Source organism: Scomber scombrus, chromosome 5, assembly GCF_963691925.1.
Source record: "Scomber scombrus chromosome 5, fScoSco1.1, whole genome shotgun sequence".
Lineage (NCBI taxonomy): Eukaryota > Metazoa > Chordata > Actinopteri > Scombriformes > Scombridae > Scomber > Scomber scombrus.
Genome location: NC_084974.1, coordinates 16,919,591 through 16,944,474, shown reverse-complemented (window position 1 = coordinate 16,944,474; position 24,884 = coordinate 16,919,591). Strand labels below are relative to the sequence as shown.

The following is a 24,884-nucleotide window of genomic DNA, read 5'->3' as shown; positions in this document are numbered from 1 at the left end:
TGGTTAGAAATAGTTGAATCATGTGCCTAATGCCATTTTTTTGAGTATTTGTGATCTAAAGCTACCTAGTTTGTATGCTCCTGTTCAAGATAAATTAAAATACAAACAAACTTAAACACAAGTGACAAGTGAAGTTTACCTTTAGCGCCTGTTCGTTCCTTCATACCTTACTCTCAGTAGCTGGGAGACAACTTTCTTTTTCCTGGAGGCATCACTTACTTTATGGTCACAAGTATTTGAAATGTCACCTACCTGAACACTTACAGGACACCTGCAGGCTCCACCTAAACTTTAACTCCACTCTTGTTGTGTCGGTTAAAGAAAAACGCACAAGGCGAAATAACGTTTTTTTTTTTTTTTTTTTTTTTTACCTCCTCCACGGGTCTGCTGCCGCTGCTGCTTGTGCTTGACTCCTCGGACAGGAGGTGAGAGGAGGAGGGCGGACTCAGGCTGTGAGGATGGGAAGGTCCTGACATTAGCAGCCAGCTGAGCATTTGAAAGCTGTTTTTTTCCTCTATATTACATCTCTAGATCTCAGGCAAGTGTTTGCGCTGCTGTTGAGAGATTAAAAGTTATGAATCATATGAAACCCAAGTAAATTCTCAGGGCGTGTTTAACCAACTGTGCTGTAATAGCCGGCAACGTCCAGCAGATGTCCTCACTTTCCACATATATCTGTTTGACAAAAGGGTGTGGATCATCCCCTACAGGCATCAAGCCAAGAGGAGCTGAGGTGTTTTTCCAACGGCAATTACATAACCACAGTACTGCTATTTTCCCCTGTGTGCTACAGTTTAAAGGCCTTAAAGGTGTTTGGAGTAGACAGACTGTATTCACACTGTGACTCTGATGCCCATTTACACCTGATGTCCTGCTGGTTTGTTGTGGATCAAAGCAGCAAGAGCAGAAATAGAAATAGCTGGAAACCATACTTCAGTGGCAGATGCTGGTGACTCAAATCATGATCTCCATGTGTAATATTATTATTTTATAATTTTACAATGGAGAACTTTAACACTACTCACTGCAATACATGTCACCCTATTAGGTGACAGATGATTCCCACTTAAGTGTGTGTTTCCCATAACAATCATTTTTGGTGCTTTAATTAGTGCTTGACACTATATTTTCTACACTACATATGTTATATCCCTTTCTATATATGACACCATTCTTACACATATTTATAACCGTATATCATCCTGTTGTGTTATAACTTTTCCTACTGACCAGCCCTCAAAAATACCACATTCAGCATTGGTTTGTCATGCACCACTAAAGCATAATACCAGCTGACATGACAGGTTCCTTAAGGATACTTTATCACCTCATGCTTAGACTGTTTTAAAATCTGGCCAGGCATAGGTTTTTATTGTAACATCATTTTAGATATTTTAACTAGAAAGTACATATAATGACTCCATAATAAATTACTACACAAATCAGGATCCATGTATTATTCCAACAATACTACAAAGATTGAACAGGTGGCTCCCAAGACAGATTTATCTTGGGAGCGATCAGGCATTTCTATCCCCCACATACATTCAGGGCAAATTTCATTTAATTATTTACGTCTATTGAGTAATTGTTTACTGTCTCGCTCGGGTAAAATTACCGCAAGTTATAGAGCTGCAACTAACAATTCTTTTTTGACAGAATAATTTGCATGTTTTCTTGATAATATTGTCTATAAAAAATCTGAAAATAATTGAAAATGCCCATTTTAGTTCATTTGCCCAGATGTCTTCAAATGCTTTTTGGTCTGATCAACACCCAAAAATCAAAACATATTCAGTTTACTCACATTTGAGAAGCTGCTAGCAAATCTTCATTTTTCATGGACACGATTAAATGATATTCAGTTATCAACATAGCTCTATGTTGTATAAACTTGACTGAACCATTCACCATTCACTGTGACAAGAAAAAGTTTGTGGAAGCTGCTCTTTATTTGTAAAAGAAAGAAAAGACTTCAGTCATTGTCTGCTACACGTTCTAATTACATAAAGAAAATATCTGCGGAGACAAACGCAGAGAATATCCTGAATTAAACTTAGGTAGAGTCAAATTTGATTGAATTGCTTTCATATTTCATACATCTTTCACCTTTGCACTCAAAGAACAGTCAGTTTTTATATACACAGAGCACCGATCAACAGTGCTCCTCCACTCCACCCTGATCCTCTGGATCTTTTATACAATTAATTTACATCAAATCTGTGACCCTTTTTCCCTCCATTAGTGTAGCGACAGCTAACCAACAAGCAGACACCCAACCCCCACCCCTCCCACTGAGGATCTGTAGTGTGGAAAGATGTGTGCAACATGAAGACAACTCTTTCACATTCAGAGTAAAGGCAGCCTTGAATACGGTCAGTGAGTCAATGGCATGCCAAGCTTAAAGCAAATGGAGCCCACCACCGAGTGCGACGCTTCAGAATTGTGGATGAAGTGTTTTTCAACTAGACAGGAAACTGTTCCATTGCAAAACCCTAGGCACAGAATCGACTATATACTGTTAACTGACCATACTCTAACCCCTGCACTTTAAGTACAATGGATATTGTGAAATCTTTCATCTAGTAAAAAATGTTCTTAACACAAAACTCGGAGAATATTTAGTGCTCTATCATTCCGCTTAATAGGTGTAATTTATATAATAGCTATTTTTCACTCTACCTCTTAATGATAGTCTGAGATCCTTGTTTAACGCTGAAGCACTCCCACAGGTGTTCAATGTACTGTAGATTTTACAATATTTTTCCCCCCCAATCTTAAACCAATAATCATAAATAAATACAAACAACACACAAGGAATGTCTACTGTAAACACGGTAAAAAAGACAAAAACTAAACAGGTGTAAACGTCATTAGCATCACTACTTAGTGACAGTTAAATAACTGTAGGGAATGGATGACAGATGACCGGATCAAGAAAGGGAAGGACTGCTCTCCTTTTTTTTCCACCCCCCTGCCCGCTCAACATCAAGCCTTTACATCCAACCACAGTATTTCCAAATACATAACATCAAAGTTTCTCAGCACCCATAACTAGCTTTACAGATTATACTGTAAATTGGATAAGGAATCCTCTTAAGGGGGTTAGACAGCAGCATCACTCGACGTCTCGGACAAATTACAGAATAATGGGTGTGAGCTATCGCCAAACGTCATTTGGACATGGTTACCATGGTTTCTGACAGTCGCTGCACCGTTGTGTTCTTGACATGTCTGTATTTGGAGGGTGTGTGAATGTTTCTCTGAAGAGTTAAGACTGCAACGAGGACAAAGCTTTGCTGCTAAGTGCTTCATCTTCCGAGAGACACTTCCTTCAAATTACATGAACTGCATCTGCAAAAAAAGACAACAGACAACATTAGTGAAAGGTTAACATGAATATGAGTATAAAAAATCATTACGTCCATTTTTGACTGTTCACTCAAACCCTTTTTCTCCACAGGCTGTCACGCTGGCATCTTTTTCTTTTTCTTTTTTTAGACTTTCCGTAATAAAAAGACGAGCAAAAGTTTAGAGTAGATAAAGAAGTGTGTTCATCTGCTTTAATTAAGCTGCAAGAGACAGCATATCTGGCTAATTAGCTTACTACTTATAGTCGTTACATCACATTTTTTCTGTACTTAGCAGTATATAACTATAACAATAATAATTTGTAAGGATATAGTAAATTAAAATAATGTGACCTGGTCCTCAATAAGGAAGACAAAATGGATAGATTAAGTAACTGATTAAAAATGATTAATTCCTTGAAGTGACTGTGTTAAAGCTACGATGCTGCAAACTGCCAATCCAAAATTATATATTTAAGACTGTGCATTCAATTTAAGACCTCTTCATACATTCATAAGGTTTTTTTTTTTGAGGAAACGGAGTCCACTGCTATATAAACAAACATTACAAACAAATGTGGCAACAGCAACAAAGGTTGATGGGGTTTAGTGAACGGTCAATTCAGCAATGGCTAGAAAGTTCAGAGAAAACAGGTTTGAGAAATATGTGATGACAGTGAAAGAGCAAAGGGTCAAAATGTGCTTGGCTATGTTAAAGTCAAGATAAATCCTTCAAAACAAACAAACAACTTTGTTGAACAAAGTTTAAGATACAACAATAACCGAGAAAAACACGTGTAGCATCTAATCAGATGGAGATGACAAAGTATGCTAATGGTAAAAGATAAACAACACACAAAAGGGTATTAACAGTGAGCATGCAGGGCATGCAGGTGCATCCACAAGCAAAGAGCATGCTGTACCTAAAGAGATGCTCTACAAGAAATCCTTGAGAGAGAGGTGTGCAAACGGGTCCTGTCCAGGGGCTCGGAGAGGACTCTGGCTGGAAGGACTAGAGGCTGCGGAGGGCTAATACAGGAAGAAATACAGGAAGTAGGAGGACCAGAGGAGAAGTCAGAGAGTCAGTACAGAGACTGGAGGAGGGATGAGATTAGTTTGGAGAAGCTGTGATGTATGAAAGAAGGGTTAATAAAAAGGAGTTGTTGGGGAAAAACAAGGGAGATGATTCACAGTTTTGTCCCTTTCTGCTCAACAGAGTGAAGGGTCCATTGTTAAAACTGTCATCATCACAGTATTCACACTGACAACAAGGCTTACACAGTGACTAACTATGGTTCACGTCACAGAACAATGGATACACCTATTTACTCAACCTGATAACTGTGCAAATAGATACTGACTTTGTCGTGCATCAGCTCCGTGCAGTGGTCAGACTGCTGCACACCCACCTGAGCACTAGACACAGAGCCGAAGGGGTTGGGTGGCCTCATCACAGGCTGGGTGTACATCATGGTGGGTGGATTCATCATCCCCATGGAGCCCATTTGTGGAGGCTGCAGTTTGTTGCACAGAAATGTTCAGTAACAGGGCAGCGACTGAGAACTATTTCATTATCAATAGATCTGCTGATTATTTTCTAAATTTTTCATTAATTGTGTGGTCTGTAAAATGAATAATAGTAAAATGTAGCAGTAAAACAGCTAAATGAGTCAGTTTCATAATGTTATCAGAGCACAAGTTAACATATTTAAATCGCCTGTTTCGTCAGTGTAAAAAGGGAAGCTGTGAAATTTGGGCATTACTCAGAATTATTGCAGATTCATTTTCTGCTGATCAATTTACTGATAAATCAAACGAGTCTGCTTGAACTGGTGTCTGAGCAATGGGGGCGTCAAACTACACAGAATGGCTTTAATTCAACATCATTTAAGTGGTATAAGGGACTGTTACAATGTTATACCACCAGGAGTGAGGCAATAAGATGACCAGACCAGGGCTAGATAAACTATGGCCTCAAAATACTGGTTATAAAAAAAGTTAATTTTCTTAACCATAAAACTAGGGTTAGGCAATATATTGATACATCACTACCTTGATATGAGACTAAATATCGTTTTAGATTTTGGATGTAATATCATGATATTATCATATCCTAATATACAAGTGTTGTCTTTTCCTGATTTTAAAGGCTGCTGTTACAGTTGTTTTATTATTTGCATTTACCCGCCTCATCATTATATCCTCATTACTGATGATTATTTATCAAAAATTTCTCATTGTGCAAAGTTTTGTGAAAGCACCAACAGTAATCCCTACAATATTGCCACTATACAGATAAAGATATTTGCTCAAAAATATTGTGATATTTGATTTTGTTCATATTGCCCAGCCCTAATAAAAACAACCTTGTCCCTACCAGTAAAATTTAGTATTTATTATTGAGGGTGCTTTAAATAAAACAAATTCTCCAGTCTTTACTTTATTTATAAAGCTGAGAAAAATATTCATAACAGTAACACAGCAGCTCACTTGACCCAGTTTATGTGTATTTAATTAACTCTAAATCCTAACAAGCAGGTAAAAAATAAAAGACTTTCACCTAACACAACCCTCTTCAACAACATTCAGTTTCTGATTCATTTTTTGACTTTAACACAAATATGTACAGAGCAGGAAGTACATTTTATATGTTTGCAGTAAGGTAATACTGACCATGCCATATCCCATCATGCCTGTGGGTGTGGTGGCAGGGAAGGCCATGATTGACGATGGCTGTGGAGACACAGAAAAGCGAGTCAATAAAAAAAACATAGAACAATAAACATCACAGTAGTTATTTGTTTGTAAAATATGAGCGTATAGAGAAGGCAGCAACACAGCAGAGGCAGACAGCATGAGCACTACAGTTAAAAGTCTGTGTGTGTCACCATGGAGACGGGGTTCCAGGTCGTGGACGGCGCTGCCTTTGGCTGCCAGTTGGTGCCGCCGGTCATCCTCTTCTCCCCCGGCTGACTCCAGTGGATGTCACTATAAATTAAGACAGCTGATGTTAGCACCAGCTTGTAACTGCCCTGAGAGCACAGAGCTGCTGCTGTTTCTGTACAGCGGAGCAACCGCTTAAAGACACAAACGCGTCACACTTACTTTTTCATCGTGCCGTTTCCAATGCCGAGGTCTGAAAGAAAATTGGGTATTAGATTTCTGCCTTGAAACATTTTGTGCTTTATAAACACGAGCTTTAATTAGTGCAGTTTTAATTACTTACTGCCGACAAGGTTGGCCAGTGAGGAGTCAAGGTCATCTGACACCAGCTTCTCTGGCTGCTGATTGGACAGCAGGTTGGATCCGGCAAGAGTCGGTTTCAGGATGCCTCCAGCAATATCTGACGAATCATACAAAGGTTTAACTCAGAACACGTAATGAACCTGTTCAAAAATGTAAGTTTGTAACATCGTTTTTACAAATTATTGTGTATTTTGTCTGTTTAGTTTTACAATGACAAAGATGGAAATAAGCCCGGGACTTAATCTTTCTGTCTTTGACTGTCTGCACTTTACAAATATATTAAACGTTGTCAATAACTAACTAACTAATCAATTTTTTCCACATCAGTAAAGAATAGACAGATGACAGGAAATAAAGATAGAGAGATGGATGGAGATGTGACCGGGCTGTCTCTTTCTGCATTAAGAGCTGTTAACTTGAATAAAGTGATACTAAACTGCAAAAAAACATCAGGCTTAACAAGTTAAATAGTCTCATTCCTCAAGACCTATAAAAACAAGAACAAATTATGTTAGTTAGATGAGATAATTTGCAGTTTCCCTTGTTTTTTCTTCTTCTATAAATCAGTTTGAGAATCTGAAAGAGGACAGAATAAGACTGCCACAATCTGATAAGGATCTATGGAAGAGATAGTGTTAGGTGGTTGTCCGTGTGGTCGAAAAAATTTGAATTTCCATGTTTTCACTATTATTGGGTTTCATTTTTATTTCTCAAATTGCATGTTTTTATGTTTTTTTATTTCCAATTCTTACTTTTAAATGTTTGTTTTATGTAAAGCACATTGTGTTGCCATCGTGTATGAAATGCGCTTCATAAATAAAGCTGCCTTGCCTTGCCTTACAATAACAAGAAAATTAAATGAAAATTGAATTGAAAAGGTTAAATAATATTAAAGTCCAAAGTGACTTTAAGTGCAAAGTAACAGTAAGTGCATTCAAACTAAATAGGAACAAGTGCTAAATGTTACCCAAAATTTGTGCCAACCTCTCAAATAAACAACTAAGAGCACGTTCCGAGAGCTGTGGTTAAAGAGCTGGGGACTCATTGTTTTAAAGAAATTATGAACCAATTTTAGTAAGTATGGTTTGATGTCCATTTTTTGTCCTTTTTTGTCAGAGACGAAGATTTAATGACTTTCTGTTCTTTAGGATGCTTGCAGATACTGACAGCGTGTGGTATAAATAGTCTCTGGAGAACATGCAAGATCGTGCTGGACCTCTGTTGCAGGTGTTTCAGCTATATCTGACGTCAGGACCAGCCCTGTTCTCTGAGACAAACAATATGCTTATTGTGTGACTAATGTCATGATTTCCTGGTATTTCTTCAATCAGTCGTAGCTACTGGTCACCTGCAGTGTTTCTCTTGGACAAAAGCAGCAGTAATGAGTTGAAAAATTAGTGGACCATCCTAAGAATGCTTTTCAGTCCATCCAACTCTTCTCGTTTGCCTTCTTTTCTGCGTGACTCCTTTTCTCAGCTTAGTGACTTTTGTTTGACTTAGTTTTGTGTTGCTTTTGATTCGTCATGTGCAAACTGTAATTAAGCACGTCCACCTTACTAAAACCTACTGCACAGGTGTGGTGCGTTCACCTGCACGTGTACACAAAAGTGTTTCATTCTCACCTTCAGAATTGAGGCTGTTGATGCCTGTAGCTTTGGTTCCAAAAACTGACTCAAAGTCCACTTGGAGTCCCCCTGCTGACTGCTGCGGAGGGCCCTGTGGTGTTGAGTATCCTTCAGAAAGAGATGAAAAATAAGACAGCTACACTTACAGGAATCATTTCTCATGAATTTGGGACGCTGCTATAGCTTTTTGGTTTCTACACTGACCGATAAGTACAGTGATCATATATCAGTCACTGGATACCTGAACAGAGAGTGGAATACCACAACTTTATCTACAGGATATAAAACTAGTAATGATCTACTGCTGAATGTGCCGGGGAGAGCCTTCAGTACTCTACCTCTGAATAGACCTGCTACAGTAGAGGGCTCAGTGGGGTAGGACGCCTGATGTGGGAGGTGCTGGGCAATGGACACTGGACCACAGAAGGAGTCTGACACACCACAGGAAGCAGGAACACAAAGAGAAAAACAGGAAGAAAAAGAGCAAATGGAAAAGGCGTTTCAGGGCCAGGCCAGAGAGACAGGTGGAAAATGACAGAAATACAGGCAAGAAAAAAAGATACGCCAACATGTATAACACTTTTTATAGTGCTTAATTCTAAAGTCAAATTTAGGAATTTGTATTAGGATAAAATATTTCAAAACAGTATTTAAGTAACCAAGAAGAGGGGATTAGAGGAAAAGTTCAACATTATGAGAAAATCAATACCACTCTCATGTCTGCATGATAAATTCAAGGTAGATCTGCAATTAGTGAATATTGTCATTATCGATTAAGATTAACTTGTTGATTAATAGTTTTATTTATAAATATATATATAAAATAAAAGTGAAAAATGCCTGTTTTTAGCTTAGTTTATAAGTTTTTAAATGTCTTACTTTGACCTGTAGCCCAAAACACTAAGAAAATCAATTTACTAAAATAAATGACAAAGAAAAGCAATAAATCATCAAATTTGAGTAGCTGAAACAAGTAAACTTTTTGACCAAAAATTACAATTATCGGATTATCAAAATAGTTGTCTATTAATCTTTTGTTGATTGACTAAATTATTAATCGACTATTCGTTGCAGCTCTAATACAAAGCTACCAGTAGTGGATAGTTAGCTTAGCATAGCATGAGAACACAAAGAAATAGTTAGCTTGGTTCTGTCCAAATGTAAAAACATTCTGCCTACAAGCAACTGAAGAGTAAAACCACAATGTTACGAGGCGTTATATGCCAGATTATTCCTTAGTTGGGACCAGTAACGCCTTTACTGGATGAAATAGTCCGGCACATAACTCCAGTAATGTGTTAATTAGTGAGCATTATTGGTGCTAGTAAGAAGATTTTGTTACCCTTGGACAGAGCCAAGCTAGTTGTTTTTCTGCTGTTTCCAGTCTTTGAGCTAAGCTAAGCTAACTGCCTGCTGGCTGTAGCTTCATATTTACCAATACAAACACAACAGCTGTATCAATCATCATCAAACTCTTGGTAAGAAAGCAAATAAGCCTGTTTCCCCAATATATCAAACTATACCTCTAAAAATCATTTATGTCTACATTTCTAATATAAATCTCAAAAAAGGGCCCTCAGGGTATTGCATAGGGTCCTATGTTTTCCAGGGCTCAGGAAACATAGGCTGGGATGGTGAGCCATCGTAGTACCTGAGATGGAGTGTTCTATCCGCACTGTGCGTTTGTAATTGGTTGAAACGGATGAGTTTGTGTCAATAAAGGGATTGTAACGATCTGGAGAATCAAACATAGTGTTGGTAAAAGAAACACAGGTTTCAACTTAAAAGCTCTACGGCATGTCACATCACAGAACCAAACTGTTTATTTAAAGAGGGGATGAGAGCAAATGGGCATATGGCCTCTATAGGGGGACATGAAGGATTCTGGTTTGCTAAATAAGAGAAATGAGGAGGTGCTTTCACTAATAAACAATTTGAGCTTGGTATGGACTGCAATGAGGCGCAGTGTACAGACAAGACAAGAGAAGAAAGATACTTTACACGTTAGACAGCTAATTAACATTTAAACTACAGCAGCACAGTAAACATGCCAGATAGTCATGCTTGTACAGAGAAAATGAGCAAGAAGCGCGACAAGACTTTTGAGGAGATACAAAGAAAAATGAGTCGTTACCACCAAACATTTCATGACCAGATGTCCTAGAGGAAAAGCTAACACCTTCTGAAGACACGACAGGTAAGTGAGTGGCATCAACAACGATTTTTGAGAGGAAAGGGTTAAGGTTTGGCATGGAATCATCTCCAGCTTCAGCAGAGGTGAAAGGATCTACGCAGGCAGAGGAAAGAGAGACAGAAAAAAGAGTGGAAAGGAAGAGGAGGGCATCAGACTTCGAAAAAAAAAAAAAAAAAGAGCATGCAGAACAGGTCCCAAAAGTCCAGAAACAGATGTTGGTTGTTGGTGTTGAGTAGGCAGCTCTTTACCTGCCCACGCTGTCGCCACTGGAAGCCCTGTTGAGTCGGACTGCATGGACGGCTGGAAAGTTGACTGCAAGTCAAAGAGGTCGCTCTCCATCTTCACGGCACTGCAGACAGAGAAAAAGCATCTTTTTAAACTTCATTGTTCTCATGCAATCATTATTCATAAACTTTGAAAAGGGATTAAAGAGATTTCACAGTATTATAAACCAAAAATTGTTAAAAACCAAATTCTAGCAGAGATCTCAACGTTTCCAAAAATACCAATTATATCAATCTGAATTTTGGGGAAATATGTATAAATGAATGCCCAAAACATCTTAGAAATTTCCCTATTTTCTTCATTAATTGTTGAGTACATACAAATATCTAGAACAGTAACAATTAGTTGGTTAAGAAACAATCAAATAATCTTTTAAGTAATTCTTTTACGCCAAAATTCCAAACATTTGCCGTTTGAAGCTTCAAAAATGAAGATTTTAAGCTTTTCTGTATCGTACATGATGGTAAACCGAATTTCTTTCAAATATTGATTGTAAAAAACAAGTCATCTGAAGAAATCACCATGGGCTCTAAAACATTCTAACCCAAAATATAAGAAACTATAGAGAGCAGACAAAGCAATTAATGGATTAATCAAAAAAGGAATGGGTTCCCTTTATCCTTAATGAAAATAATTGCTTGTAGTGGCCCTAAAAATAGATCCAACCATTAAAAAAAACAAAAATATAAATGATTTATGATCCAGAAAAGCAACAAATTGTCACATTTAAAGAGTTGCTTTAAGAAAATGTTTTGGCATTTTTGCTTGAAAGTCAGCTGAAATGATGAGTTGATTATCAATCTAGTTTAAAAAGGTGATTTTCTCTTGATTGACTACTCGACTGAATTTGTTTCAGCTCCGAAGAAAGTAAAAAATGCAGTTAACAATCGTTGAGATCTTAAAAAACGAGAGCATTTTCATTGCTTTTGTCCATCATCTCAACACTAAACATGTTTTATGTTGGATTTTGTAAATCCAGGCAGTACCCATTAGAGCAGCTTGGTGTGGAGAAGAGGTCAATGGCTGGTGCTGTGCTGATAGTGCCCCCGGTGGTGGAGACCGGCGATGTATCAGTGGTAGCGAAGGAGGGCCTTTTGGAGAGCTCCTTGAGCCGCTGTTCCTGAGCAAGTTAGGAGAGTCCAGTTCAAACATAACAGCAACAGACACACTGCGAAAATCTTTGTTTAACATGTGTTAAGGTATGCGTAAGAGTTTCTTTTTACATAAAGCAAAACCACCTTCAGAGCTTTGAGTCGGGCCTGTTCCTCTTCGAGAGCCGCCTGCTTCTCCCGCTCATCCACTTTAGTGAAAGACATCCCCGTGCTTGCCAGCGACGACACTGCATTTGACAAAGTGCTGGCCCTGCAGAAAGGAAACAAATTCACACCGGATAAATCTAATAAAGCTTCATATCTTCCAGAAAGAAGACAGAAGGAAAGGGATGCTGTGAGACTCCAGGAAAATGTGAGAGGAGTTGCGAGAGATTCCAGCATAAAATAGCAACGGGAGGATTAACGTACCTGCTGGCTGCAGTGGAGTCTTTGACCTTCTTGCCCTCTAAAGAGGCCAAGTGCTGCTCCAGAGCTTCAAGAAGGCTACTGGGAGCCTGCCGTGATAGAAAGCACACAGTCAGCATGTTGCAGAGGCACAGAAAATGAAGTCTGAATGGACAACGAGACCATAAAGGACAGTGGTGGGCAACCAAGCTAGAAAAGAAAATACTACACACCACAAAATACACCACACTATAAAAACCTACAGCCAATTCATAATTCATATATATATATTAATTTTTACTACACATGTGCAGACCATCTACCAATTTTGGACTATTAATTACCCACCACTGATCAATGACTGCATTCCAGCCAAAAAGCTACTTAGGATGAGAGTAAAATCTGTGTGGGATGACGGACAGCATTCACAGCACTTTCAACAACCTGGGCTGTTGTTGAACCGGCTGTGTCTAAGCACAACGGGGCAGCCATTTTCACATGAAGCTACACTGGTTAACACCTCAACGGGACGAAAGTGAAACAGAATTTACCACAGCGAGTGTTTTTTCCTTCAACTGTTTTTCACCACGATGTAGGAGACAAGAGTCAGAGCAGAAGCATGCAAAAAGACAACACTGAAGCAAGTCACGGACATACAAGAAGAGTGAAATGATAGTACTTACACAAACTGTGAACTAAAGTGGAAAGATAAGGGGAAAATACAGAATATAAAGGTGGTGACAGTCAGAGAGGGGGATGGATTTTTTGCTGCAGGTTTCTGGGGTAAAATACTTGTTGAATAAGTACAGCACAATGGCTTGTGCTTTAAGCTATCACTGTGCAGATGTACTGTGAGTGCACTGCAATCACACTTTTAAAACTCTTAGTGTGGACTTGACACCTTTATTTACTGTAGAAGAAGTAGGTAAGAAGAAGGAGCAAAGAGAAGAAGAAGAAAGGAAGGAGGAAAAGAACAAGAAACAGGAAAAGACCATCTCCTCTGGCAACATGCGCTCAATAAGGAAATCATGCAGTGTCTCGTTTTAAAGAACATTTGTGTTGGGTGTGTTGTGTACTGTAGTTGGACTAAACCGCATTTCCACTACATGGTACTGGCTCAGCTCGACTCTCTTTGACGCTACTTGCTTTTGGTACTAGGTACATTTCTGGATTTTGATACATATCATTATTGAGATATGAGATTTTGGTCATATCACACAGCCCTATACAGATAGTACACCCTCAAAGAAACTGGTCGTCATGGTCACACCATGTGAAACTGCTGTGACATCATCTTCAACGCAACGCACACAAAAATAATGGAGGATATCGAAAGGATGGTGGTTTTTGATTCTCAGTATGTGGCTGTTTGTCACAGCAAGGAGACACATTTTGTGGCCGCTATGGTTAGTATTGGCTCAGCTCGCTTGGCACCTTGATAAAGATGATACCAAGTCTATGTACAACTTTCACCCATGGAAAACCGTAAAAAAAAAAAAAAGAACGGTTCCAAGCAAGTAGAGTCAAGTCGAGTTGAGCTGTACCATGCAGTGTAAAGGCAGCAAAAGACAACGCTGATAGAAGAAAAAAGCAGTTAGAGCTGGAAATAAGAGAAAGAAAGAAGGAAAAGCTACTGATAGCCTGTTTTTTCTGAACGCTTTCGAGGGTCGGTGCTTACCTGAGAAAGGTCTGGAATGTCTCCTCGATCGATGCCCACCTGCTGTTAGATGAGAAAGACAAACGGGTTACAATCTTTTCTCTGCATTCCTGACAGACGACAGGTGCATCTCAGAAGGAAAGATAAATCTTCAGTGGTTTTTACCTCTGCTACTTTGAGGAACTCTGATATCCGGGTCATTCGGGTAAGAAACTTTTTGTAAATGTCCAGACCTTCTTTACACTGGGTCTTCTTCATGTCAAAGTATTTCTCTGTTTGGTGACAAATCAATACAGCGATTAAATTCTGAATGACCAATCACAAAATATAAAAGGGCACAAAATCAAAGAGAAGGTTAAAGTGAAAGTGGTCCTTGAAGATCTCACCAAGCAAGTTGATAATGCCTTCGTTATAAGCAGCAAAGAGTCTGATGGAGTCTTTGAAGAGGAGCATGAAGGCTGCGTTGATGACTCCATTAGTCAGCTCGTTGGCATTGACCTGAGGGAAAGCAAACAGCCCAGTCTGCACACAAGCTCGACATTTATCTTCAATTTGTTGACGTACAAAAGCAGCGTAGGTGAACTAAGACAATGCTTCTCCCTTTGTTCTCAGCATGCAGCAGCTTCAGTGATTTTTACTACACAGGCAGCGGAGCTACAGGAGGCTTCACCCCAAACTCACATTGAAATCGAGGAGGGCGTCCATCTGGTTCTGAATAATGGGGATGGTCTTGAGCAGCTTCTCTGTATTCATGGTCCTCATTACGCCGTCCACTCTGTGTGGACACATGGAGAGAGTCAGAGCAGGAGAGGGGAAAGATGGATGAGAGGGGATGGACAGAGGATAATAAGCAGGCAGTGCAGCTCCTGAAAAATGATAAACAGACGGACTCCTGCTTTAAAGTGATTGAGTTTCTTTTCAGGTTAAACCTTAAAAATCACCAAAATTGCAGCCTGAAATTATATCAGCGTGGAATATTTGAACTTTTTATGTTTGTTTTTTCACAAAGCAAGGCTCTATAATCAATCATTTAAGTCATTCATCATGGAAAAATGCAATTACTGACTTTTTCCAGCTTCTTTAATTGGGAACATTTACTGTTTCTCTCTGTTTTATTGCTTTGCAAATTGACAAAACACATCACAAGGTTCTTATGATGTGTATTTTTCAACAATTGCTCAAACTAAACATTGGCTGATTAATAATAAAAATAGTTGAGATATAACTCAATAATAAGCCTAAGGCGCAAATATTCTTTAACAAAATATAAAACCATCAAAACAGGACATTTAAAGATTTAATATTGTAGAATACAAAATTTTCTGTTCTTACCCTCGCTTAACTTTCGTGAAGTCAAAGGCAACCTGTCTGTATGAAACAGCTTTCTCGTTGAGGTATCGACTATACCTCCTGATAAATGTGGACATGTCATAACCTAGGAAAAAAGGCAGTAGCATCATTAGCATACATCATTTCTAACAATATAATTGAAATAAAAGTATGAAATAATGGTACCTTGTAACCCACTTTTGTCCAAAAAATTGCTGAGGTTGAATAGTGTATTCCTTGAAGCCAAGTACTGGACAAAACGCTGCATGAGGGGGGAAAAAATAGACAAACACAACCAAGGTATTAAATAATCTGCTATAAATTTGCTGTCTAACCAGTTTCTTGTGTTGTTAGATGATAATGAGATAGTGTGTCTCACCTCGTTGCCGTAAACCATGAGATGGTGTGTGGTGATAAGCGACTTAAACACAACCACCCAGCTGGTGTTGGTGGTTCTTTCAAACAGCGAGTCAGCCAGTTGGGGAATGTTCACGTTCATCTCGTTGGTGCAGTGAATCAAATCTGAAGAGAAACATGACACGTTCATAAAATGTCCAGCTGATCATCATAAAGCAGTTTATTTATGAGAACCAATCAAAATCAAGAATCTTCTGCAATGTGGTGATGTGTAAATTGTCCCTGGCTGACATTTACATCCATCATTATTACATTACAGAAGAATTACATAATTGATTTCTTTAACATTTTCAGCTACTATTTTTTACCTTTATCAGGGCTGAAAGAACACCAATATAATACGAGCTGCAGTGATTAGATGATTAATCAATAACTAACCAACTAGCAAATTAAACGCCAACTATTTTGATAATCAATGAGTCATTTTAAGTTTGCTTTTTTTAAAGAAAAATGTCTAAATTCTCTGTTTCCAGCTTGTCTCCTGAATACTTTCAGGGATTTTTGTCCACTATGAGAGTAAACTGAGTAGCTTCAGTTTGTGGATAATATGAGACATTTGAGGACATCATGTTAGGCTTCAGGAAACATTTTTCACAATTTTCTGATGAACACTAATCGACCTGTTGAGAAGATAATTGTTAGTCGCTATTTATGAAAAAGAAGATATTTGGGTATTTCTATATCTTCTTGTTTTTTTAAAAGGTTCTCATGAAGAAAATCTCCAGTTATGCATCTTTTTAAAACCTCTACATTACTTATCTTTTTCTTAAATTAAACCTGAGATTAAATCACCCACCAGTTCAGATCAAATACTGCATGAAACGAACAGTCATAATCAAAACAGCATCACATTGAGGATATTGAGCTTTTAAGTAAAAAGCACTGTGATATCTGATTTTGTTAGTACATTATTGCAGGTGTGCTTCCTTAAAATGAACTGAAAGAAGGTCTCTGAAGATGTGACAGAGTATTGCAGATCGGTGTGTTTATTTTCTATGCTGATAAACATCTTAAACTTAATTCAGAAACCTGCTTTCATCAACAAAGATGCTGTTAGTCACAGATAACACCGTGTTAGGTGAATTTAATGTCAAACAAGCCTCATGTTGAGCTGGTGAGCAGACAAACACCTGCTGCTGCCTACTACAAATAAAAGAGAAAAGTGACCACAGATGCGATACCCAAATAAATTATTGAGCCAAAAGCTGATGTGACTCATGCTCGTGTGTCCTCCACAGCAGGTTACATCGTGTTCAATTTGGAAATCTGTGAGCAGCATCAACAAATCCCCAAAATGTCCCACACAGACAGCTTCTCGATCTCAAACCTGATTTTGAAATGGAGGTTTTTTCCCAGGTTCATTCAAGAGATCACTGAAAAGGTTTGAGTGGAAAATACTTTTAAAGCCCTCAGAAATGGAGAAAATGGATTTTAAATTGAGGTACAGACCACCTCTTCTGTCCACAACAGCTGGAAACCTTCCTGTCCCATGAAAACAACCTGAGTTATAACAATGCAATTATTCTGTTCAAAAAGGCTAATAAAATATTAAATATGAATGTTTTATATAAAGATTTTTAAAATCGTTCCTATTTTCGCCCTGTTATAATCAGGGATAACTGCTGTCTAGGTAGAAACTCATATTGTTCATAATGATTATTAATTGGATGAGAAATCCCAGCTGTAAGTGACCAACATGAAGAGAAGTGGATGAAGCTGTAAAGCACACATGTTCTGTGCTGTCCCACTTCTTCTGCCTCTTCACACAGCTCATACATTCATTCTGCACCCATGTGCTCATTGAACGAAGTTAGCGCATTGGTGCTGATGACCCTGCCATTCACAGCAGTCATCTCTCTGACTGGGTAATTGGGCCTCCCTTTCTGTCCTATATTTGACTTTTCAAAGGAGGGGGACTCTAAGTAGGACAGGATAACCTTCCAGAGAAGCAGCAGCAGCAGTTAGCATGGGTGGCTGCTCTGCCCAGAGAGGAAGACAACAACGACGATGACGACAACATAGAGGAGACGAGCACAGGGTAGGAGGAGGAAGAAGAGGAAGAATACGGGGGAGGAGGATGAACTGACAGCTCTGTCATGTCACAATCAGCCTGCTAAATATTCGCAGTGGCTGACATTACTGTTTCCTAATCTAATTAATTCATGGCACACAAATGCATTCATGTGACAGCCATGACGATGCAGGATGCTGCTGTACTGTGTGTGACAAAATTCAGCCGTTACCATGGCAGCTGAGCTACATGGTAAAATCTATATAAATTACAATCAATCAATTAATCAGGATAATACCAATGATATGTTAAGATGTTCTAAATGTTTTTAATGTTAACAAATATTTTGTGTTTCAATGCACAGAAGACAAAGTGTTCACACATGGAAAACTAGTGTCAGAAACTAGTTTTGTTATTGTTTAATTTAGTTAAAAATGACTTTTTAAAAATACAGTATCACTTTGTAAGTTATCATATTGTCATGATACAACACTGCTTAAATTTCAGGTATGGCAGTATATTGTAAATGATCAAAACGATAATCAAACCTCAGCACTGCTCTGTTTGAGTTTAAAAAAAGGTCACGACCCAAAGCAGGCATCTAATGTCTGGTCTTTCATCATATTGATCCTTATTTTAAATCAAATGTGTCCCATTTTAATGTATTTTAGGCCAAATTCTCATACATTTGCTTGTATTTGAACAGATGTTAACATTTGAGAAATTTTATTCAATTAGAAAAAAGGAGTTTTGTAGAAAACTTAATATATTTCTCAAAGTAAGACAACATCAAAAATAATCGTTTTGTATTGGTACCAAAACAAAGTATCATTTAAGCACTAGTATCGAACATTTTTAAATAGAGCTGGAACAATTAGTCAATTAATCGATGGACAAAAAGTTTATCTGCAGCTGTTTTGATAATCGCTTCATCACAGAAGGAACTTTTCAAGCAGAAAAGCCAAACACTGTCTGGCTTCAGCTTCTTCTTGTGAGAAAGTGTTTTCTTTTCTTTGCTTTATTTATCTTCTCAAATAAGACATTTAAAGACATCAACTTAATCTCTTACAAAATGATAAAACAACCATGTCTCATTATTTACAGCTAACAAGACAATAACTGTAAGTTACGCCTCTAAATGCATTAAACACTGATTTATTACAGAGCCCTTACCATTACATTACATTGTGTGTCAAACCTTAAAACTGTCATGATCCTGACTAAAATCTTCTGGAGCAGAGCGTATCGAGAAAATCTAAAGCACCGAAAACTAGTCTTGTGTACTTTATCTGTAACAAAAATGTTACTAATTTCAATCCCAACTTTAGAAAAGTTTCTTCCTCTTTTTCTTGTCACTTGTTGTTTGACAGCATCAGACTTTGAAACAGTCTCAATTGTTATTAAAAAATACATTTATATTTCTCAAAGTAAGTGTTGTTTTGTTATGGGGACTGAAACTCAGATATTGTATCAGCATTGGTAGCAGACATTTCAACTAATAACCAGCCCTAATTGTGTATTCTTTCATAGCCAACACTTTCTCAAAATTCTCAAGTAGAGATTAAATCAAGGGCCTTTTGCCGGATGTCATTCTCCATTTCTCTCTCCTTTTATTTCCTGTCAACTCTTTAATAAAAAGTATAAAAGTCACAAAAACAGTCCTTACATTATATATTATGGAGTCTTACATTAAGTTGTCACAAAGAATCGATCTAAACTTATGATAAAGAAACTTGCTGCTGTGCCCGCTTCATCTAGTCAAGCCTCCTCCGTTTTTCCACACTAAACAAGCGTTACTATCTTCGTGTACATACAGCAGGCTCCTCTCTTCTTGAGTCTCACTCCACACAACTTTCACTCATCTCACCTCGGGGGAGTCGCCTGAGCGGCCCAACAGGTGTGGAACCTGCAACTTCAGGCCAAAATGTTCACTACAAGTCATTATATCATTATCATTGCAGGAGAGACAACCTGAAACATTACAGACAGCTAAATTATAGCATGCACCCCGTTCCTGGACTCTCACTGAACTCTTATGATGACGCAGGCCCTGAATAAAACCACTTTCATTACAGCCATCATGCATCTTCAAGTAGCAAGATCGATGTGGAGAAAATCTACTGCTGCGTCTCTCAAGCACAGACACACAGTGACTCCTCTGAGTGCATCAAGACTACGATCACACCAGGATTTAAGCCCTTATGCTGACGTCAGGGGTGTATACAGAGCAGCATTACACTCAGGCTGGTACCCTGAATGAGAACAAGAGAAAACTCCTACTAGTGCCTGAAATAAAAGCCTCCATAATCAGACAAACAGACACTATACTGTAATGTTTACCCAGCTTTTACAGTGTCACCTCATTGTGTCTGAAGCGAGGCAAGCATCACATTACTCCATCACTTCATTATGAGGCTGCTGAAAACACTCAGACACTTGTCCTGCTGCAGGTGCACCAAGATGGGAGATGATTGCAAGCATTCCTGTCAATGTTAACTCAGGGCCTGTGAGTACAGGGGCCCACTTGTGCACACTGATTTATCATGTGTAGTATTATTTTTAAAGGCTCTCCTGTTAAGACACTAGCTCCATAAATATATATATACATATCCACATTAGTTACCACACAGGCTTCACATTAAGCTAAAGCTGCCATTCAATATGACAAACATAAAGACACTAGCTAGTTTGACAGCAAGCTAATGATACAAACTAACATAAAAAAACATCTGCATGTGTTATTAAAAGATTGCTACATCTTTAACAACCCCTCAATAGTGCGTAGAGGCGCGTTAACAAGGCCTGTCCTCGATGTTAAATGATAAATAAAATAATCTCCTTGACATGAGCAAGAAGTTAGCTGTTAGCATAGGAGCTAGCCTGAGAGGCTTTTGAGGCCTTGTGTAGCTGAGCAGCAGCAGCAGGAGGAGGAGGAGTAGTAGTAGTGATTTCACTCGGTTTAAAAACATACTCACAGTCCAAATGTTTCTTTTTCGGGCCCATTATTTCGTGAGTGGTGGCCTTGCATACTGTTTTGGACACAGCGGATCCCGTCACACTGTGCTGGGCTGCAGTGATCCGGTCCGTGATGCTCTGCCCCGACATCTTCGCTCCCTCACTGAACAGACTGCAACAAAAGACTTTGTACTAATGTAGGCTCGTCTGTGGTTTATCTTCGGATGTGGGAGCTTTTTTTTAAAAATACTTTAAAAAAATAAGTAAAACATCCACCTCGTCCACAACCTTGCTGGGCCCCCCCCCCCTGCTTCTTCTTTTTTTTTTAGTGGAAATAAAAAAAAAAAAAAAACACACACACACACACACACACACACACACATACAACTAGGCTATGGCAGACTTGGACCAGGGGAGGGCGGAATAAACAGGAGAGGAATCTGACAATAACAACAATAATAATAAAAGAAAATATATGTCTTTTAGTAATGTCTGTTTCTTGATTCTGCTTCAGATGTATGGTTTGCGGTGGTTGTAAGGTCCACTCGCTGACTCATCCAACCGGGGCTTGTGTGTCGCTCTCATCCCGACGTGGCTACACCGGATCCCCGCTGCCTACCAGCCGTCGCCGCTGCTCGCCTTCTTTAAAAAAGCGCTATGAAAGAAGAAGAAGAAGAAAAAAGACCACTGAATGAGGAGGGGAGGAAATGGCGGGCCTGCTCTGTTTTGAAAGGGGGGGGGGGTTGAAAAAATTGTCTCAACACTGCCCTGCAGACCCCTGAATCAGATGTTACACCGATGACTTCCCATAAGGCCTGCTGGTTGTGGCGCAGGTGTAGCTGACCGCAGTGTGGAGCTGAGGAGGAGGAGGAGAAAAAGAAGAAAAAAAAACACACACACAAATGCTCAATCACAGGAGTGCCAGAGGCCTGGATGAGAGCATGAAGCCTGTATTGATTGAGGAGTGGACACATGGAAATGAGAGCAGGCTGCAACAGGCCTGACAGTGCAGGAATGAGCACTTCATTTTTCTCATTTTAATTTTAATTTTACAGGGAATAGCTCATATGTGGTGAAATAGTGACCTTAGGGTGGATCAGGGTAATGTGGGACACTTTTTGCAATTCGGACTTGTTCACCATATTTCCATATGAATCCAATACACCTAATCCACCTAATATCATTATGAAATCCCTGAGATGTTTCCTTGTAAAGTCAAGACAATTTTTATTGTACTCAAAAGGAAAATGGCACATATATTAATATTCCTCGCATCAAATCATTTCAGAATTAGTAGATTTTGAATCTGGGACACTTTTTTTTAGGCTTAGAAATACTTTTAATTTATACAAAGCAGCCTTATCTGTCAAAACTTTCTGAAATGTGTATACTCATATTTGGTCATTTAATTTTGTTGGCCTACGTTATATTTTGCTTTCTGCATCAGATAGTTAAAAAAAAACTGGTAGCCTGTATAATGTTAAACAATATAACTTACACAGTTTGCATATACTGGTTAGCTTTAGAATAACTGAATAGAAAAAGTTGTCCCACATTAGTTAATGTCCCACATTACCTTAATCCACCCTATATGATGGCATTTTTTTTTTTGGATTTAATTTTCTTTTTTTATCCATACGTCCTAAATTCACCCAAATTATCAAGTGGCAGCTGAAATAATGACCACTATCCCTGTATGAAGCAAACTAAAACTCTCCTATAGAAGTTGAAAAGCAAGTCTTCTTTTTCAATTAAGGAAAGTTTATCTGTATAGCAGCTTTTGACCAGAGGGCAAATTCAAAATGCATTATGTAAGTAATAAAAAAGCATAATGACAAGCTATAAAATTCAAGGCAATAAATAAAACATAAAGTAGTATAAAATAAGAAAATTGAAATCAGTCACATTAGTGGGGCTAAAATTATAATACAGCTACAGTTCAGTGCAACATATTAATGAATATTTGAACATGTAATTTAAAACAACACTGAGGCAAACAAAAGATTAATTTAAAAGAAGTTGGTACTGACCTTAAGTTTTCTGTGAGTTTGTTGTAGATATGTGGTGTATATTAATAGAAAGTTATAGTATATTGAGACATCTTATGCAGTAAGTCTTTAAAATATAAACCTATGGTTGTAGTAGTAGTATGATTGTGAATCCCGCTATATCCAAAGAGGATATCAAGAAATGCTTAATTTGAATGTGTTAATTAGTTTTGCAGCAAAGTAATTTCATTCATCAAAGAAAGTCTGATTTTGATTACAACATTTTCCTGTTTATAGTCTTGTTTCTTTAAAGCAACTACTGATGTTCAAGGGACCCTGATTTTCTAGAAAATATTGAGTTGAGGCCTAAAATATTCACCTGATGTCTCTCTTTGAATCCGCACACACATTGTAGTCTCATTAGGATGCAAAAAATGAATTCAAAATTTTAATAAACTGCCAAGGCTTGAGGGTCTAAAGTGTAACATATTTACACACCTATTTATATATTTAAATATTTTAGAGACAGTTCCTGTTTTGGCACTAACTTTCTCCTCACCAGCAGCAATTTAATTGGAAAGAAGAGCAGAACGAGGCTGCAGCTGTTAAGCAATGTGACACAGAGAGCACAGGGGGGCAGCATAGTGCCACGATTATCTCCAAACATGAAGAATATTGAATTTCTCACTTGTAAATTTGATTATCAGCCTAAATTTTGATACACTAATGAAACAGTATCTAAATTCAGACATCCCGAAAAAAAAGTTCCTCTGTAAATAATTAAGTCAAATTTGGATCTAAATCATCCACTTTTTCCTGTCAGTTTTCAAAACAACTTAAATTGAAGATTTTATTTTGCTGCATAAATATTAATTAAAAGCCGTTTTAAATCATGATAACGGACTTAATCTTTTTTTTATTTGCAAACAGCAACACATCAGATGTTGGCCTGATTCTTTTGCCTCATAAAAGATCTTTTTTAAATTAATGTTTTGATTTAAGTTTTTTATGACTCCCCACAAACAAATAAATTGGCCTCATTCTGTGTCTACTTTTTTATTCCCCAGTTCAGGTAAACACAGTGTGCATGTGGATATAAGAGCAGTATGAAAGATATAAATACCTTGACAAGGTCATGTTAAAGAAAAGAAGTGCTCCTCACATGTTTTCCTCCTAATAGAGGGGTAATGTTTCATACATAAACAATCAGTCAGCCTGCGGTTTTTCCTTCTTGACCTGGGAATTTACGCATGCTTCCAGCCCAACAAAAGATAGAGACATCAAACATCTCCTCGCTTTTCAAATCATCAGAAGATATCACATTGAGAAATAAATCATTTTCTCTACAAATCAAAGTTATTAATGGCATTACATAGTGTAAAAATGCTCTGCTTCATCTGTACTACAAATATATTTTTACCCAAATACTTTATGCGTTTGTCGTGTTGTTGTGGTAAAATGAGGTTTCTGGAAACATAACTCACTGAGGATCAAATCACAGCAGGGTCTTTGATGAGGGCTTCACTTTCCTGCTTGTGTTAAAACTGGAGCGTCAGATTACAGCTACGCTCTCACGGGTTTTTTGATGCAGCCCAGATTGTGCGATGTACATGTCTGTTTGTTGAGTCTGGATGTTTCAGTTTGATCAGATAGAGATGGCTCTATCAGGCAGATCTAAGAGTGGCGGTTGGTCCTGGGCCATAAATAGTCTCTGAGCGCAACGACCTGCAGGAAACATTCACAAAGCTCAGGAGACGACTGTTGAGTTCCCCAGAGATGCTCGGTGCTATGATGAAGGATTAAAGAACGATTTCCTGCCACATAACAACTGGTTGAACATATGGTGAAATAAGGTAGCTTCCAATGCATCACTTTGTGACTTGAATGGGAAATTAACAGGTGTTGTATAAGAGAAACTGGTCTATAAAGAAAATCAAGATACACATTGTTTTGGGGGTGTGATTTGTTTTCGTGTATGATTTCCAGTATACCTTTACATCTTAAAGAAAGTCGTGTGACTGAAACACAATCACAGAAGTAGAGCACATGGCTATACATTGGCTAAATAGGTCATTTGTAGGGTGGGATTTGTAAAATAAGCTAGATGATAATGGGTTCACCATATGTATTCATTTCATGTGTATGTCGCCATCTGATCCTGTTTGCTCTGAATGCCACTTGTCTGCTTCATATTTGATTTCAGCCCTACCTCATCAGAGGGGCAGGTGAGCTGCAGTTAAATCGCAAACACCTGCAGCCAGCTGTGTTTCTCAGGGCCAGCGGGAGCCTGTATGTTTTCCAGTCCGGATCTGAGTCTGACACGTGAGGCCA

The 24,884-nt window shown here is 38.3% G+C and overlaps 1 protein-coding gene across 13 annotated transcripts; it reads right to left on the bottom strand.

Moving 5' to 3' along the window:
• Positions 1 to 1,939: 1,939 nt before the first annotated feature.
• On the bottom strand, positions 1,940 to 21,430 carry picalmb (phosphatidylinositol binding clathrin assembly protein b). 13 transcript variants are annotated; one of them, XM_062418825.1, is made up of 23 exons: positions 20,586 to 21,429; positions 15,562 to 15,704; positions 15,369 to 15,444; positions 15,186 to 15,288; positions 14,535 to 14,628; positions 14,240 to 14,351; positions 14,019 to 14,125; positions 13,875 to 13,916; positions 12,221 to 12,306; positions 11,939 to 12,062; positions 11,687 to 11,820; positions 10,664 to 10,764; positions 10,356 to 10,508; positions 9,873 to 9,956; positions 8,560 to 8,652; positions 8,219 to 8,329; positions 6,577 to 6,693; positions 6,456 to 6,486; positions 6,239 to 6,338; positions 6,024 to 6,083; positions 4,760 to 4,864; positions 4,274 to 4,379; positions 1,940 to 3,354 (listed from the first exon to the last, which is right to left on the bottom strand). In XM_062418825.1, exons 1-22 carry the CDS (start codon positions 20,713 to 20,715, stop codon positions 4,287 to 4,289), a joined length of 2,199 nt encoding a protein of 732 aa, XP_062274809.1. In that variant the 5' UTR covers positions 20,716 to 21,429; the 3' UTR covers positions 1,940 to 3,354; positions 4,274 to 4,286. The 13 variants fall into 13 exon arrangements, with proteins under 13 accessions (XP_062274809.1, XP_062274797.1, XP_062274801.1 ...); XM_062418813.1 differs by lacking the exon at positions 9,873 to 9,956 and having other exon boundaries at positions 11,924 to 12,062; positions 20,586 to 21,430; XM_062418817.1 differs by lacking the exons at positions 4,274 to 4,379; positions 9,873 to 9,956 and having other exon boundaries at positions 4,712 to 4,864; positions 11,924 to 12,062.
• Positions 21,431 to 24,884: the final 3,454 nt, after the last annotated feature.

Bases quoted from the DNA above. Each gene is read 5' to 3' on its own strand.
- picalmb (XM_062418825.1), bottom strand. From the start codon at position 20,715: ATGTCGGGGCAGAGCATCACGGACCGGATCACTGCAGCCCAGCACAGT. The intron at 12,307-13,874 runs GTAAGCACCGAC...CTATCACGGCAG, and splicing joins ACATTCCAGACCTTTCTCAG to GCTCCCAGTAGCCTTCTTGA. The intron at 8,653-9,872 runs GTACTACGATGG...GTGGTGTGTCAG, and splicing joins GATAGAACACTCCATCTCAG to ACTCCTTCTGTGGTCCAGTG.